The 18,432-nt window shown below is 46.4% G+C and overlaps 1 protein-coding gene across 1 annotated transcript; it reads left to right on the top strand.

The window, feature by feature from the left end:
• The first annotated feature begins 368 nt into the window (after positions 1-368).
• On the top strand, positions 369-8,551 carry Pfdn4 (prefoldin subunit 4). Its single transcript, XM_006983997.4, has 4 exons — positions 369-518; positions 6,199-6,306; positions 6,792-6,932; positions 8,155-8,551. Exons 1-4 carry the CDS (start codon positions 495-497, stop codon positions 8,284-8,286), a joined length of 405 nt encoding a protein of 134 aa, XP_006984059.1. The 5' UTR covers positions 369-494; the 3' UTR covers positions 8,287-8,551.
• Positions 8,552-18,432: the final 9,881 nt, after the last annotated feature.

Consider the following 18,432-nt stretch of genomic DNA (forward strand, 5'->3'; position numbering starts at 1 on the left):
TCACGTGGGTGCTGGGGATTGAACTCAGGTCCTCATGCTTGAGTGTAAACACTGTACTGAAGGAGCCGGAGTCACGGCCCCTAGCTTCCGCAGCTCCTTTTTAGGTTGAGCTGCTACTCGGCTTAGTTTAAGCTTGTTGAATTAATGCAGAAAGAATTTCTCACTCCTCCGGGTCCGTCCAGCTGGGTGGTACCCAGCGCTCCCCCTGCTGCCGGTGGCTGGAATCTCTGGCCGGACTGTTGGCCGCACTTGGTGTTTATGCCGGCCGAGAGGGAAGCTGCCTGTCCCTTTAATTGGAACGTACCAAGTCTTTCCAGGTTCTAGTTCCTTCCTGAGTCCCTGTCTAAGAATTCACGGCCAGGGACCCCGCTGGAAGCAGTGTGGAGATAGTGCTGTGTTTTAGGGGAGTTTTGGTCAGCGGGGCCCGGGAGGGACCCCAGGGGGGTGGCGCGCCCCAGGATGTTCCTCCCCTGCGCCCCGTGGTCCAGTCCAAGATGGCGGCCACCATGAAGAAGGCGGTGAGTGCGGCCGGGCCGGGGTCCGAGGCGGCGTGGGCGCGGCGGCGGGGCTGCCAGGGGATGCGGGCCGGGGGATCTGAGGAGTGGCGGGGCGCTGGTGGCCGGAGGTCTGGGAAGATGAGGTGTCCGAGGGGCCGGGCCCGCGCTGGGCACACGGGTGCTGCTGTGGCCCCGGCTCCGCGGGAGGGGAAGCGGCTGCCCGGCTCGGGTCGTGCGTCTCCTCGGGGAGCGGGCTGGGCTCCATCCCGGGACAGCTGATGCCGCAGCCGCTGCGCCCCGCCCGGAGCCCCGCGTCCACCCACGCTCGCTGCACCTGTGCCCTTCGGGCTGAAACGGTGTTTGTGGACGTTAGAGGGCTCGGCCCGAGGGAGTGTGGCGGCTCCCCTGGGTCTCCCCCGCCCCGCGGAAGGACACGGGTCCCCCCACCCCGCTCCCCGCACTCCACAGTTAGCCATTCCCTGGTGACTCATCTGGCAAGATGCTGTGTCAGGTGGTTTTGTCTGTTCCCAAATCACAGCTCTTGATTATTTCATTTTAAGACGACACCTGATAATCGGTGCTTGGAGCGCAGTGTGGTCTTTTATCACACTTTAAAAAGACATGGTCTTACGTGTGTGTTCCACACTGGCCCACAGCTCCCTATGTAGTCAAGGATGATTTTGAATTTCTGATCCCCCTGCCTCCACCTCCCAACTTCCAGGTGCTGGAATTACAGATGTTTGCCGCCACATCTGGCTTTTGGTGTGCTGGTGGGGTGAATCCAGGGCCTCCTTCATGATAGGCAACCAGTCTTCATGCCTATCCAACCCTGTTTGTCATACTTTGAAATCAAGCTAAACTAACATGTGGTGATATTGTGTTCCCCAATATATCGTGCACCCTGATAAGTTTATCTGGGGTCAGAGAACAGAACAGCACTAGACAGACATAGAGGCCAGAAAATGGTGGCACTCACACCTTTAATCCTAGCCTTCTGGAGCAGAGATCCATGCGGATCTCTGTGAGTTCAAGGCCACACTGGAAATAGCATGGTGACTCACGCCTTTAATCCCAGGAAGTGATGGCAGAAGGGTATATAAGGCGTGAGGACCAGGAACTAGAGCCTGGTTAAGCTTTTAGGCTTTTGAGCAGCAGTTCAGCTGAGACCCATTTGGATGAGGACTCAGAGGCTTCCAGTCTGAGGAAACAGGATCGGCTGAGGAATTGGCGAGGTGGTAGCTGTGGCGGGTTCTGTCTCTGATCTTTCAGCGTTCACCCCAATACCTGGCTCTGAGTTTGTTTTTATTAATTATAACATTATATATATAATTACATACATTATATATACATATATATATATATATATATTAGCATTATAACCCAAAAGTGTTTCCAGATGTGCAGTCTAAGTAGAAAAAAGAAAATGGCAGGAAGAAAAAATACCAACTGATGACTATTGGGCTTTTTCAGTGTGTTTGGTGAAGTACTTCGTGTTTACGAGTTTTTTATTTTTTCCTACCATTTAAACCTTTTGGGAGATTCTGTTTTTATTCTTACTTAGCTGATGAGGAAACTGAAGCCCAGAAGAAAAGCTGGGATTTAAACAGCATCCTCATTCCAGGGTGTGTGTGTGTGTGTGTGTGTGTGTAAGTGTGTAAGGGCGGGGTCTCTCACGAGAGGGACCTGGCTGCAGACATTCGCTCTCATTCCACTGTTTAATACCCCTTTAGAATGTCGTTTGTGTTTTTGCTGTCCAGTGCCATGAATTTGGAGCGTCTGGCCACTGATGGATGATGGTCAGCCCTTCTGGTTTATTCAGGAGTGAATGATTGCAGAGACTGGATTAGGATGAGTTGCTCACCCTGCTGGTCTGTCACCCACAAATTGTTATACAGTAGCAAAGTTAGGTCCATGGCCATGTGATTTGGCTAAGGAGGAAACAGGTTCCATTTTGCCCCTTTTGTTAGGTTGGGTCGTCAGATGTCAGCCATACTGTTTGGTTACATGATAAACACTAGGTTTGTCCTTTTGTTTTTTGAGACAAGGACTCACTGTGTAGCCTTGGCTGGTCTGGAACTTAGAGATCTGACTGCCAACTGAAATTGGTGAGAACTTTTTTTCCTGGGCATCCAACTATCCATACCTAAACTCAGTATAAAGTATGGTTTGTTTCTTATTACAATCCCATAAGACGCTACCAGGAAAAGGGTATAGTCAGGGTTCAGGGCGTTTTACCTTTCTCTTGAATCTAAAGCATCATGTCTCTTATACCTAGCAGAATTCCCTTAATCTATAATGCTCCTTTTTACCATTCTTCCCTTCCTTCATTTCTTTTTAATTGGGTCTCTCGTCACTTGGGCTGGCCTCAAATTCACTATGCAGCGGAGGATGAACTTGGACTCTCCATCCTCCTGCCTCCGCCTCCTAACTGCTGGGCTGCAGGTTTGTCCCACCACACCTGGTTTCATACAGTGCTGGGAATGAAACTCAGGGCTTCACACATGCTGGGCAAGCACGCTACCAACTGAGTTAGCCTGGTATTGCACGTTGGAACCAGTACCGAGCAGGCAGAGTACTTACTTAGCTGTTATTTGTCAATGGGTGACGGCACTCCCAGGCCCTGTACTTGATTCTCGTTTCAGCATCCCTGCACAGGTGGGAACACCTTCATTTCACAGATGACAGATCGGGGCGGCTCTGGGGACCGAGCGAATGGCCTAAGTTCCACATGCATGGTTTGGAGTCCGTCCTGCCTTTCTTCACTGCTAGAAAATAACTGCTCTCAGTCGTCACGGCGTCTGGCTTGGCTAAGACCGGTGTTGTCGGCCCTCTGGGCTTGTAGGTCTCTTTGAAAATCCAATGAAAGCTACCAAGACCCTTCCAGAGAATGCATGTGCTGTGTGCTGGGCATGTTCACCTTGTAGTCTTCGGTCCCAGGATATCTGTACATGTGGCCCAACACATTTGTAGGTGGCATCATGTCACAATGTCAAAAGATTGGACACCCCTGCAGTGCCGCCCTGTCTTGCATCTATGATTTGGGGGACTGAATCAACTTCTTGATGTCTTTGCACCCCAGTTAAAAGTTACTATCTTTCTGCCAAAACGTGGTTCAAGAAATGTAGAAGTGGGGTGGGGTGCAGCTGTATGGTAGAGTGCTTGTCCAGTGTGTGAGGGCCGTTCAATCCCTAGCACCTTCAAAAGGAACACAATGTGTTGTAGGAGCAACTGCCTTTAGGGATCACAGGTGTCACTTTTTTAGCTGCTGCTGGGGACCACCTCCTGGCTCGGTGAAGGAGCACCATGCCTTTAACTCACTGACTACAGTCCGTAACTTTGGGAGAAAAACCATCTCAAGGAACTGGGTCCCAGGGTCGCCGAGTGCCTGCATGTGGCTGCTGTTTGGCAGGGCTACACCAGGAAACGCCTGCTTCGGAAGGATCGAAAGTAGCCAACTTCCAGCACTCTGGCATCCAAATGTTTCTGAGTCTGATCTATCATATTCCAGTATCACTTCAGATTCCACTTCAGAAACCTTTCACCCCGGTTGCTTGTCATACAGGCCCTGCTAGAGCAGTGGCTCTCAACCGTCCTGATGCTTCGAGCCTTTAATATAGTTCCTCATGCTGTGGTGACCCCCAACCATTAAATTATTTTTGTTGCTACTTCATAACTAATTTTTCTACTGTTTTGAATTGTAATGTAAATATCTGTTTTCCGAGGTCTTAGGTGATCCCTGTGGAAAGTGGCTCAACCCCAAGGGGTCGTGACCCACAGGGTGAGAACCACTGCATTAGAGCCTTTCCCTCCAATTCCCTTAAAGCCCTCGTGTGTAAGTGACAGACTCATGTGTAAATGCATTCTAGGGCTTGGCGGCCCACTGCATAAACAGAACACTAAACCCCCAAGGTAAGGAGGAAGTCTTCAGGGTTCTCTGTCTGGATTGATAATTCTCATAGGCAAAGGCGCCAGGTCTCTCCACCTTGGTGTTTGTTCAGTGTCTGCTTTCCCTCTGTGTGTTGATAGGATTACAGTGTTGAACCTCCATGCTGTGCACACCAGGGTGGGAAGGGCTCTTCCAGCATGCACTTTGGGTCTGATGACAGACTTAGTGCTGTGGAGTTGCTTCTTAGGATGGGAGTCTGCTAAAGGGGAGGCCTAAGTCTCTATCCGGGGCTGTCTATCCAGACCACTGAGCTGTCTCTCAAGACTGCAGGCTGCCTTTCAACTTCTGGAGAAGTTTGTGTACACATGCCTTATGCCATAGCTTACAAGACACCAGCAATGGTGGAGTGTGGGTATTGTCACTTCTGCTGCTGGCAGAAGAGCCAGCCAATCTTACTGACCCTGCATTTATTAGTTCAATACGTGATGGTATCTGCAAATGTGACTATCTATAAGTAGCTTCAGTGAGAGCCTTTTCTTTGTAAAAGGTTTTATTTTTGTTTGTGTGCGCGTACATGTGCCTGCAGAGGGCAGCAGAGGGCCGCAGAATCCCTGGAGCGGGCATCACAGGTGGCCGGGAGCTGCCTGGTGCAGGTGCTGAGAACTGAGCTCAGGTCCTTTGGAAGAGCAGCAAGCGCTCCTAACCACAAGCCACCTTCCAGCACCATGAACTTTTTGAGACAAGATTTCTTTATGGATCCAAAGCTAGCTTCAAACTTGTAATCCTCCTGCCTCAGTCTCACATGCTGAGATGTGCTTCTTGTCCAGCTAGTAGGGCCTGTCTTTACATACACATAGCTTTATTCCCTTTAAGCTATTGTCAAGTGCACTTGTTCTTATTTTTATAAAGACTCCGTAAGGAAGGGTTGGTATTTAATTTTCTTTTTAAATATATTGAAATCCCTTTAAGATTCTGAAGCAATCTAAGAACTTCCTGCCACATCTTCTAACTCAATAGGAACTCATCTACCTGCACACACATGGGCATGCATATGTATACTTGACACTGGGAACAGATCGCTTGCATTAAAATCAAGGTCTATCCATTACTGCCTGTGTGGCTTGGCCCAAGTTATCTGAACTCAGGTCCCAGGTCATCTCTGAAGTGGTGATGTTAATGATGTCCTTATGAGATGGGCATTAGCAGAGTTCTTAGTGTCCGGTAGGAGCCCAAGCGTTGACTATTATCATGTAAACACTCAGCTTTGTCTGCAGATCTGTCACATCAAATGTGAAATATAAAACCTTTAATTTCCATCACCTTGTAGTAGATTCACTATGTTAGAATAAATACAAAGTTTAAGTGTGTGGACCAGCGCCATTGAAATGCATGGTGACTCTACAGTGTATCAGCACAGCATGCCTGTATGTGGTTTACCTCCGAAACAGTGTCTGTGAGATTCACTGAGTCATTCACAAAATGACTACATAACATTTTGCTTCCTGGGCATGTCTTAGTGAAACAATGGCCTAGCTTGGGAAATTCTGCCTTTTGGGCAAAGTTGGCTTTTCTTTTTATTAGGACTTTTATTAATAACCTTTTTATAGTTCAAACATGTTTACAGATGGTCCTGTAGGATAATGGGGAAGATGGTAGAGTCACGAACAATTAGTCAGATGACACACTGTGATGTCTTACACCTTGTGCTCTCAGCTGTCAGAGGATGGGTGGTGCACTGGTTGTTGCCGCACAGTGTAAGATGGCCACCCGTAACTTCTGATTGAAATTCTACAGAAAACTCAATATCTTTTTCAGGCTGCAGAAGATGTCAATGTTACTTTCGAAGATCAGCAAAAAATAAACAAATTTGCTCGAAATACGAGTCGAATCACAGAGCTAAAGGAGGAAATAGAAGTGAAGAAGGTACTGGATTCAAATGTCTGCTTTAGAAGTTCATACTGTAACCCTTAAAACTGAACTATGTTTAGCAAGTGCTAGCTTCCTCATGGCTCCTTGTCCCTGGTGACACTGTCTGGACAGTTAATACGAAGTCTGTTTTTGTTTGTTTGTTTTGAGGTAGGGTCCTGATCCTACAGTTTACCATGTAGCTAAGGCTAGCCTCAGCCTGCTGACTGGTCTGGTTATAGGTGACTGCAAGCCCAGCTCAAGAGCTCATCTGCTCTTAGGAGAGGTGGGGTCATAGTGAGTGAGGCCCTGGAGTCTAGTGCGGTTTCCCAGTGCAGTTCTATACCATGTTTGAGGATTTGCCTGGGGATAAAACTACACTTGTGTTTACTGATCCTGGAGCCCTACAGATGTAGGGACACTGAACTGCTGCTGCTGCATGTCCTGTAATTCTTGAGGCTTGTGCTCAGCTTTTCATGTAGTTCTCTTTTCTTGCCTGACAGAAACACCTCCAGAATTTAGAAGACGCTTGCGACGACATCATGCTAGCAGATGACGACTGCTTAATGATCCCGTACCAGATCGGAGACGTTTTCATTAGCCACTCTCAAGAAGAAACACAGGAAATGTTAGAAGAAGCAAAGGTGTGTGGGAGCCTTGTCCCGGGTGACGGAATCTAATTCTCAAATCGGGAAGCATGTCCTGTCCTTCTGCAGCATGCACAGTCACAGGTGGAGGGGACAGCGGTGCCTCCTAACATTGAGGGTTTTGTGCAGCATCCCGGGCTCTGAGCACTTTGCCAGTGTGGTCTTAGTAATCCTCACAGCACAATTTACAGTGAGGACAGAGGCTCAGAGAGGTTCCAGGACTTAGCAAAATGGCACATGGCTGTGGTCTTCTGGCCCCCAGAACTTTTGTTTCCAGGTGAAAATATTGAGTATGCACTAGTGTGCTATATATATAGAGGAGTCCCTGGGAGCTGTACCATCTGATGCCACCATCAGTGGTGAACCTGTCTCTCTGTTTGCCCTCCCCTCCGCATCCACCTCTGTGTAACACCTGGGCCAGTTAACATTGTGCAGGAGCATTTTCTCTATTGGATGCTCGTTTATACAGCACACTGATCGGAAACCACACAGGCCTACAACATACCACCACTGTCTTACGACTTATTTGAGGCCATCTTAATCTTGTGTTGAGGGGCATTGATTTGCTCACTGTGCCCTTATTAGCATTAATTTGTTTCTGATATTTTGCTGAAGTAATAATGTTCCAGTGAGCAATCTTCTGCATAAGTCTTGGTTCACATTTAGAAGCTTGTTTTGAGGAAATAAAGAGAAGTGTGGTTCCGGGGTTGAAGTTGGCTGCTTTAGAAGTGCCCAGTGAGAGGGTGTGTGAAATGAACTCCACGAGGCTTCCAGCCAGCAGTGGGTGAGAAGCTGGCGACAGTTACCCTGATACTGTTGCTTCATTAGCTTGAGTGTTACTTCAAATGGTAGTCTCTGCTTCAGACTTCTAAAACAGGACTTCCCATGGATGGAATCTATAAACCTTGAGAAGGGGCTGGAGAGATAGATGGCTCAGTGGTTATGAGCACTGGCTGCTCTTCCACTCTTCCAGAGGCCCGGAGTTCAAGTCTCAGCAGAGATTGAGAATGCATCCTCGGCACCACGATGAGCTAGCATTGGCCTGAGTTAAATGTTTGCACGTTCAGACTGTGGTCTTGGGTCTAATTACTGCTGTCAGTTTGCCCCTGACCAGTTTAGAGTTCTTTACCTAAAATTCCTGACAAATATAATTCCAGACTACGTGCTCATAAGTCATCCAGCTGAAGAAGCCAGTTAATTTAAACCGTTTTTTTTCCAGAAAACTTTGCAAGAAGAGATTGATGCCTTAGAATCCAGAGTGGCGTCCATCCAGCGGGTATTAGCCGACTTGAAAGTACAGTTATACGCAAAATTTGGCAGCAACATAAACCTTGAGGCGGATGAAAGCTAAACATTTTCTAATACTTTTTTTTTTTTACCTTGTTTAATAAACTTGAATATTGTCTTAAATAATAATTTCCCTCCTTTAAATGAAACGAAAGGAAAACTTTTTTTTAAAATTTTCATTTAATTAATGGAAACTTGCCTATTTTCACATGTCTTGCTTATTTATTTTATATTTTTGAAAGAAGACAGTATTCATGTATGTATTTTGCATAATGATTATATCAATTTTAGGGGCTTTATGTCATGTTATTAAAATCAGTTAAACAGTCTTTGTTTCTGTATTATCATTTTAAAATTCTTGCAATTTGCATTTTTAAGAAGCCTTAGGAAGCTGGCCTAAAGGAAGTGGTGACCTCAGGGGAAGATCCCACCCAGTTACTAGTTCCAACTTGTGGAAAGGAATTAAAGAAAAGCTTAGAGCTGGATGTGGTGGTGCATGCGTTTAATCCCAGCATTCAGGAGTCAAAGGCAGGCCGATCTCTGAGTTCAAGGCCAGCCTGGTCTACAGAGTGAGTTCCAGGATAGGCAAGGCTACACAGGGAAACCCTGTCTCGAGAGAAAGAAAGAAAAAAAGAAACCTTAAGACTGGATCAGTGGGTAGGAGTGATCCTCACCAAGTTGATGGGCTGAGTTTGATCTCAGGGACCCACATGGTGGAGAGAACCAGCTCCCCCAAATTGTCCTCTCACCTCCACATCCCACCCCCCACCCCCCCCCCCCTGCCCCCAATAAAACATGATGAAGTAGCCGCTGATATTTCAAGCAAGGAGAGGGGGCTTTTTGCTTTTTAAAGATTTAGTATTTTTAGTGTGTAAGTCTGTGTACTATGGGTGTACTATGTGTGTATTGTGTGTGTGCAGTCCCCATGGGCCAGAGGGTAGGAGATCCCTTGGGTCTGGAGTCACAGGCAGTTGTCAGCCACAGGATGTGGGTGCTGGGAACTGAACCCACCCTGCAAGAGCAGAGCCAGCTCTCCTGCCTCCAGGGGGGTTTATGTAATTTCAGATGGGATCCACCATGTAGTCCTGCTTAGCCTGAAACTTGCTGGCCTTGAACTCACATGACCCACCTGCCTCTGCCTCACGAGGCAGATTTAGTGTGTGACACCACACCTAGCCTTTTTTCTTAGTAATTGTGTCCTGTTGCCTGTCCACCTGACTTCAGTGGCTGATGGTGACGCCCAACACGGATGCTCAGCTCACACCTGCCTGCATTGCTTCCTTCACAGCCAAAGGGCTGTTGCTCAATAACAGCATGTAGGTATATGTATAACATACATGTCTTAGGCCTATGTCACATGTATCTCTGTTAGAGATATAGGTAATCGATGATTCATGTCAATCTTCATACAAACAGAAAAAGATGTTTTAGAAGTTGAAGTCTATAGAAAGAAATGTTCATTTTTTTTAAAGCATTTGGGGGGAGGGTGGGTATGTGTGGAGGTCAGAGACAACTTTTGGGCATTATCCTGTTCCACCATGTAGGTTCAACCGATTGAACTTGAGTCATCAGGCTTGGCCGCAAGCACCTTTACCTGCTGAGCCGACTGCTGCTCCAAAATGTTTGCGCATTTTAATTAAAGTTAGTTTTAGGTTTGTAGTGCTTTGTGATTAGATGCTCATATTGATAAAGATGTAGAAAATAGGCCACTGTTTAAAGGCAAGACTTATTTTTGAGATGAATGCACACACACACACCCCAAGAGACACATATATTAGTTACTTTTCTGTTGCTGTGATGAAATAGTGTGACCAACACAACTTAAAGAAGGAACAGTTTAGAGTCTGTCGTGGCATGGGAAGTATGGCAGCAGGAAGCTGAGAGCCCAGCTAAAAGCACACCCCAGAGGGACTGAGCCGGAAGTGGAGATGCTGTGAATCCTCAAAGCCTTCTCCCACCCACAGTGGTCTACTTCCTCCAGCAATGCAGAACCTTCTTAGAAGCTCTCCTAACGGTGCCACTGCCCAGGGCCAAGTGCCTGTGGGAATAGTTCTCATCCTGACCACCACGGGTGTCCTGGAGTTGGAAGGCCTGTGCACTAACTTCCCACCAGATGGCACTGGTGTGCCAGAGTACCCAGGGAAGTGTCATCGTGCAAGAACGGGCTACTTTCAGGATTAATAGAATTGTACAAGAGATTGTTTAACCTTCAAGGGTCAGCATTTGCAATGTGATATTTTGGTAAATGCTTGTAAATAAGCTTAAAGATGGATGGATATATAATTTCTAAAATTCTTAACAAAGATACTTGTTTTAAGATTTATTTTTAATTTGTGTGTGCCCCACTCTGGGCTGACACAGTGCAGGTGCCTATTGAGGCCAGAAGAGGGTGTCATATCCTCTAGAGCTGGAGCTACAGGCAGTTTGTGAGCTACTTGATGTGGATGCTGGGAGCCAAACCTGGGTTCTCTGAAAGCAGCAAGCAGTCTTAACCACTGAGCCACCTCTCTAACCTCAAGGCAGACTTCCTTGTTTTGTTTTGCTTTTGAGACAGGGTCTCTAATATGTAGCCCTGGCTGTCCTGGAGCTCGCTATGTAGATCAGGCTGGCCCTGAACTCATGGAGAGCCACATGCCTCTGCCTCCCAAATGCTTGGGTGAACGGGCTACACCATCAGGCCTGGCTTGCAAGTCAAGCTTAAACTGCTGCAAAAAGATCCTAGCAAGTGACTCACAAAGATTCTTCTTCAAGCCTTTGGTTATCACGCTGTTAGAGGCTCAAGGCTGGGAGGTAATTCAGTCAGGAAATGGGTGACACAGAACCAAATTAGCTGGGCAATGTCATGAGGCTGTCCCAAAAGCCCAGACCAGGGTTAGGAAAGATGGCTCAGTGGTTAAAAGCCAAGAGCCAGTACTGCTCTTGCAGAGAACCCCTGCACCTATGCCTGGTGGCACACATCCACCTAACGAGCCCCAGGGAATTTGACATCCTCTTCTGACCTCCTGGGGCACTTGTACCCCCACACAGAAACATCATTAAAAATAAAAGGTAAGAAAACAAAACCCAAATCAAAAAGGTGATTTGGGCAAGGGGGCTCTGCCTCAGAAATGGATCATGGTTACTGTAAAGATTTACTGTAGAATCAGTCTGGTCCCTCTTGACTGTCCCTCTGCCTTCCTTGGGATAACACAGCCTGCAGGCTTTGCTAGATGCTGGCTGTGTGCCCTTGAGCTTCCCAACTTCCAGAGTTGTAAGAAAGCAACCTGTTCTTTAAAAATTACCTGCCCTAGGCAGTCTGTTTTAACCACACGAAGGAACTAAACCTAAACCTGGGGTGATTCTGAAACACCGAGATAATTTGGTCCTTTAAGGGCCAGCTGGGGCACTGGAGCTCCACCTGACAATCTAGCACAGCCCATCCATGGACCAGGTAACAAGAAACAGGAGCATCTTGCTATCTGACCCAAGGGTTTATGGTGGAGGGTGGCTGGAGGCATCCCAGCTGCTGGTAGTGAACAGATCATAAGATTAAACTGTGGGTGATGTGAAAGTATTCTTACAAGGAAGTTAGTGTGGAGGGAAGGAGGCAGGATGCAGCTTAATGCTGTGCTGGATGGAAGGAAAAGCCTTAAAGAAAAATATCAGGGAGAACAGTGTATCTGTTACCTGTGTCTCCAAGGTCAGATCCTGGCCCCCCACAACCTCGACAAGCTGAGCTTGGCCACTTGTCCTTAATAGGCCAATGAAACAGTAATAGTGAAAAGCAGAGACCAGGTTTTGGGGTGGGGAGAGATTTATTCACTGTCTGCAATGGGGACAAATAAACAGGTTCAGTGGTTTCACCCAACCTAAGTTTGTCTTTGAGAGCATTGACATGAAGTTTAGGTTTCGATAGAGGGCAAGAGACATGCCTAGCCAAGCGGTTGTGGCCAAGTGTCTTTCTGCTCCTCATGGACCATCTTTGCTTTTGCTCCAGCTTCTCCTGCAAGTTAGTCAGGTATAGCCAGAAGATTTCCTGTGTCCTGGCCTGCCAGTGCTCGGGACAAATCTCTCCCACTCATGTCCCCCAAGTAAACACACAGAGGCTTATATTAATTATAACTGCATGGCTGTGGCTCAAGCTTTTTGCTAGCTAAAAGCTCAGTCAGTAGATCATGAGACTCTTAATCTCAGGGTCGTGGGTTCATGCCCCATGTTGGGCGCCAGATATTAGTTTAAATATTAAGGCAACTCCATGTAGTTAAAAGGGAGGTTTATTTTGTGGGGTAACTTACAAGTGAAGGGATAGGTTACAGGGTCTGTGAAAGGTGTAGCACAGTCCAGCAGTGTTCTCTGGAGAACTCTGCTAGGTCTACCTCCAGCGTCCAGGATCTAGGAACCAAGAGAGCTGGCCCATGTGGATCTCGGTTCTTCAGGGGTCCTCTTTTTTGGCTCTGCCTTGTAGGTGTGACAGTTACCGAAGTTTTGAGGGGGGGTGGTACTTCCAGGTCAAAGCTGGAACGGCTACCCACTACACATAACTATGAATCTATGTATCACCACATGTTCCGTGGTTTTACCTGCATCCCATTACATGTTGCTCCTTGGGTGGCTTGTTAGCGTCTCTCATCACCTTCTTCCTGTCCCTCTCCTTGAATTTCCCGCCTGCCTCTAAGCTGCTTTGCCATAGGCCAAACGGCTTTATCAACCAATCAGAGCAACACATATTCACAGCATATAGACATTTCCCCATCAGTCAGGCAGACTGTCATGGCTTTGTGAATCCTGTCCAGGAAACAAGCGCTCTGTCTGGCAGGTACCAGGCCACAGTCCCCTTTCTTCTCCCAACATGCTACTCCTGGGGAAATGCCAATTCCTTGGGGGACATTTGTCTCAACTCTGATAGCCAAAGTGAGGGGCATGAGGGCCTCCTTAGAATGTCTTCATTCCTGTCAGGACAGTTTCAAAAGACTGGGTCCTAGTGGCCCTAAGAAGCTAGGCTCACAGAAGTCAACAGACAAGAAATAGTCCAAAGCAGGGAAAGGAGGTGTATTCAGTGCGGCCACATTGGAGAAGAGGAGGAATGAGGTGTATCCCCCGAGTCCTCACATGGGGATTAGGGTTACGTAGAAGGTAAGAGGCACACACACTGAGAGCCTTCATGGATCCATCTATCCCTGTTTTCACTCCAGTCTTCCCTGCAATGTGGTATAACAAGTTTGTCAGAAAATGTGAAATCTCTCCTTGAGGAGGCAGCATAGAGACAAGCCTCCCCCTGGGCTGGCACCAGGTCCTCAGCCTTTCCCTTCCCTAGCATAAAACTCCTGGGAAATTACAATTTCTTTAAAATACATACATACATATATATATATATATATATATATATATATATATATATATATATATAAAATACGTATATATATAATTAGTGTGTGTGTGTGTGTGTGTGTGTGTGTGTGTGTGTGTGTGAGAGAGAGAGAGAGAGAGAGAGAGAGAGAGAGAGAGAGAGAGAGAGAGAGAGAGAGAAGTAGGGGGGGAGGAGAGAGTTCGTGTTCTGGGTTTTCTGATTCACCTGGGGATTGAACTCAGGTCCTCAGGCTTGGCAGCTGAACCATCTTGCTGGCCCCTAATTCTAATTTGTTGGGGTCTATTTTCTCAAAAGTCTGATAAAGGACACATTGATCCTGACAGGAAGGTTACATATGGAGTTGGTGGGAGGATCCAGGGGAGACAGAGGTGCCAAGTCCAGGAACAGGAGCACATCCAGGCATGAGAACGGATGTCATAGGACAAGGAAGGGGGTGTACTACTAGATCTGGTAATCTTAATCAACACACGTGTTGCATCCGTTACCCACCACAACAACAATAAATAAAATTTCAAAAGGAAATGACAACACAGGGGTTATGTGAATATTTCCCTAGTAATATAGAAATTAGTTACATTTTTAGTTTTGCAAAAGCTTGTGCTGGCTAGTTTTATGTCAATGTGACACAAGCTAACATCATCTAAGAGGAAGGAGCCTCAATTAAGGAAATGCCTCCACAAGATCAGGCTATAGGCAAGCCTGTAAGGCATTTTCTTAATTAGTGATTGATGTGGGGCCAGCACACTGTGGGGGATGCCACCCCTGGGCTGGTGGTCCTGGGTTGTGGAATGTTATTTAAACTATGTAAAGATGTGTTACGTTTGTTTGTGCTGAGGAATATTGCTTTGACTGTGTAAAGGTGTGTTACATTTGTTTATGCTGTATTTGTTTAACCATGGAAACATGTGTTGCATTTGTTTCACCTTGCCTGTCTAAGGCACCTGATGGTCTAATACAGTACTGAACAGCCAGTAGCTAGGCAGAGAAAGGATAGGCAGGGCTAGCAGTCAGAGAGAATAAATAGGAGGAGAAATCTAGGAGAGAGAGGAAGAGAGTGAGACAAAAGAGAGAAAAGAAGGAGGAAGTGCTGTGGATGATTAATTAATAAATAAAACACTGACTGGCCAGTAGCCAGGCAGGAAGGATAGGCAGGACAGGGAGGAGAAGAATGCTGGGAAGTAGAAGGCTGAGGCAGAGAGACGCTGCCAGCCGCTGCCACGACAAGGGAGATGTAAGGTACCGGTAAGCCACGAGCCACATGGCAACTTATAGACTAATAGAAATGGGTTAATTTAAGATAGAAGAAGTAGATAACAAGAAGCCTGCCATGGCCATGCGGTTTGTAAGCAATATAAGTCTCTGTGTGTTTACTCGGATGGGTCTGAGTGGCTGCAGGACTGGTGGGTGAGAGAGATTTGTCCTGACCGTGGGCCACGCAAGACCAGGAAAACTCTAGCTGCAAGGAAGAGGTGAAAACAGCGGAGAGAGGGACACTCCAGGGTCCAGAAGCCAGGCAGCCACCAGCCAGCCAGACGTAGAGACAGCAGGAAAGTAAGATATACAGAAAGAAAAAAGGTAAAAAGCCCCAAGACAAAATGTAGATGAAGAGAAACAGGTGAAGTTATAAGAGCTAGCAAGAAAAGAGCTAAGCTAGGTCGAGCATTCAAAACTAACAAGTCTCTGTGTCTTGATTTGGGAGCTGATAGGTGGCCCCAAAGAAAACCTGCTACGCTGGGTTTCATAAGAGAGCAGGCTGATCAAGCCCTGGGGAGCAAGCCAGTAAGCAGTACCCCTCATGGCCTCTGCATCAGCTCCTGCCTCCAGGATCCTGCCCTGCTTGAATTCTTGTCTTTCCTTCAGTGATGGACTGAATGTGGACTGAATGGACTTTCACAATGTGGAAGTATGAGCCACGTAAACCCTTTCCTCCCCAACTTGATTTTTGGTCATGGTGTTTCATCACAGCCCTAGAAACCTTAACAGGCTTTCTCTTGAGGGTTAAGCACTGGAAAAGATAGAAAAAGTGACTGAAGGAGAGAAAAGCATAGTTGGAGAGACAACAGGAATCTTCAATAATCTTTTATTTCTTGAGGTAGAACACGGGCCCACCGCTGTTGTTATTCAATGTGTTTATCATGGGTATTTGTGTGTTAGCCCTCTTTTTCAGATGAGGACACTCTGACCCTGAGTCCAGAAGCCACTGCTGAAGGCTACACTGTGGGCAGGTGCAGGGCTGGGCCTGGTGAGGCTCTGTGTGACCTTCCTGTGTCCTTTCTGGCTTGCCCTCCTGTCCATGATGCAGCCAAGGAGGCTTGGCTGAAGGAAGCTATGTATGCCTCACTAGTCCTGGGATGGAGTAAGGCCTCCATAAATTCTGTTTGCTGTGATTAGCCCTGTGAAAACCCAGAGGCTCTTTGAAGGGACCACTCAAAGCCATGCAGTTAGGTGATGTGACCTTTGTACAGGTTTCACCACAAATAATACTGTGTGGACCAACTCTGAGTAACTTTCATAGTGTTGACACAAAACCACAACCCTTACCCCAAAAGCGAGGAGACAGTTTATTCTGGAGCTAAATATGAGTGACCACAGCCAAGGAACACACATTTGGTTACCCCAAATTCCATGTTCCAGCATGGAAGTAGTTCAGTGAAGTTTTCATATAAGCAGAACGAAGAAAGGCATAAATCAAACATTGGTAGAAACATCAGAGAGACAGTACAGCCAATTAGACAAGCCTCAGCCATGGACCTCAGATGCTGCCTGGTAGTATTCTTAGCCCTTAGATTGGTAGAAAATGAGATTTTTGTTAATACATTCCAAAAGCTTTTTATTTGTTAGTCATGGATGTTAGGGCAGACACAGAGGTGGCAAGGCATGGCTATTTAGGGGTTAAGGATAGCCCGAGTGAAGTTATAATTAACCCCTGAATCTGCAACATTCCAACCTCCCTACACTGCTGGAGTTTTAATCAATCTGCTCTTGGTGACATAGCTTCTTCCCAGGAATTCTCATTTATAGTAGGTACCCTGAGCACATCACCTCCATTAGGATTTTCATGAATGCTAAGTAAATTTACCTGCCTGAACCTCTTCCTCCTGAAGAAGAGAAAAAAGAAAAAGAGGAAGAAGGGAGAGGAGGAGGGAGAGGAGGAGGAGGAAGAAGAAAAAGAAAAGACAAAGAAAAGAGGAGCACATTTTATGTCTTCGCATAAAGAAAATGTAATAGAGACTGTTATATTAACTCCCCTCTGTAGCACGAATTGCTAGAAGGTCTTATTAATAAAAACAAACCCGGGGCCAGGTATTGGGGTGAATTCTGAAAGATCAGAGAAGCAGAACAAGCCACAGCCACCTCACCTCACCAATTCCTCAGCTGATCCTGTTTCCTCAGACTGGAAGCCTCTGTGTCCTCATCCAAATGGATCTCAGCTGAACTGTGCTGCTCAAAAGCCTAAAAGCTTAACCAGCCAAAAGCCTCTACTTCCCGGTTCTCATGCTTTATATACCTTTCTGCTTCCTGCCATCACTTCCTGGGATTAAAGGCATGTGTCACCATGCCTGGCTGTTTCCAGTGTGGCTTTGAACTCACAGAGATCCAGACAGATCTCTCTGCCTTCGGAATGCTAGGATTAAAGGTGTGAGTGCCACCATTTTCTGGCCTCTATATCTAGTGGCTGTTCTGTTCTCTGACCCCAGATAAGTTTATTAGGGTGCACAATATTTTGGGGAACACAATATCACCATGCCCCTCCCCCCAATTTTAAAAGAAAACAAATACTTTGATGGAGCTGTGAGGGGGTGTGGCCTTAAATATTCTACCCGCTGTAACTGGTGGAGAGGTGGGACCTGCTTTGATGCAGATAGACTGTCAGGTGATAGGTGAGAAGTGGGGTTCTTTGCGGTGGGACATCTGATTAAAAAATATGATGTAAGGCAGAACTCTTTGATACAAAGGGATCCAGTTTTCTAGTTCCTTTAAAAACTTGCTTTAAATAAAGGGTGTATGCAGTGGCATAAAATGGCATTTGGGTTTAAAGATATTGAAATGTTTTTGACTTAATGATAAATCATAAAACCACCTGGGAGGAGACAAAGTATAATTCATGGAATGGTGGTTTTGTTTTGTTTTCTCTGACTCTTGTTACATAGCCCTGGCTGATTTAGATTTCTCCATGTAGCTTAGGCTTGTAGACGGACTTTTCTTTTTGGGCCACCAGCTCACAGGAAATGACACAGAGACTTATTATTAATTATGAAAGCTTGGCCTTAGCTTAGGCTTGTTTCTAACTAGCTCTTCTAACTTAACTTAACCTCTATTTTTAATCTACATTCTTCCACACGCTCATTACCTCGTTTCCATTATGTCCATCTTGATTATTCCATGTCTGGATGGCAAATCTGCTTTCTTCCTAGAGCTCTCTCTGTCCAGAAGTCCTGCCTAAACCTCTTGCCTAGCTGTTGGCCATTTAGCTTTTTATTAAACCAGTCACAGTGACACATTTCCACAACACAGGCTGGACTCAAATTTTCCATCTCAAGTCTCAGCTTCCTGATGGATGGGATTACATAGGTGTGCACCACCACATCTGGTGCTAATCACTTCTTATACCTCCTGCTTCATCTTTCAATCCTGCTGCATTTGGGGCTAAAAAAATACAAAGTTGCTGGATGTGGTGACACCTATAATCCACTTCCTCAGAAGGTAGGAACTCTCTCCTGGATTAGGAGTTCCTGGCTAGCCTGGGATATATATGAGGCCCTTTCTCAAAAACAAAATGAAACAAAACAAAACAGCCCAGGGTCATTCTAACACTTGAACTGAGCACTAGAAGCCCCTAAAATCAGCCTCTTACTAAAAGAC

The sequence above is a fragment of the Peromyscus maniculatus genome, chromosome 4, assembly GCF_049852395.1.
Source record: "Peromyscus maniculatus bairdii isolate BWxNUB_F1_BW_parent chromosome 4, HU_Pman_BW_mat_3.1, whole genome shotgun sequence".
Classification (NCBI taxonomy): domain Eukaryota; kingdom Metazoa; phylum Chordata; class Mammalia; order Rodentia; family Cricetidae; genus Peromyscus; species Peromyscus maniculatus.

Coding starts and splice junctions, on each gene's coding strand:
- Pfdn4 (XM_006983997.4), top strand. CDS start 495: ATGGCGGCCACCATGAAGAAGGCG. Junction 519..6,198: donor CGGCCACCATGAAGAAGGCG/GTGAGTGCGGCC, acceptor TATCTTTTTCAG/GCTGCAGAAGATGTCAATGT. Junction 6,307..6,791: donor AGGAAATAGAAGTGAAGAAG/GTACTGGATTCA, acceptor CTTGCCTGACAG/AAACACCTCCAGAATTTAGA.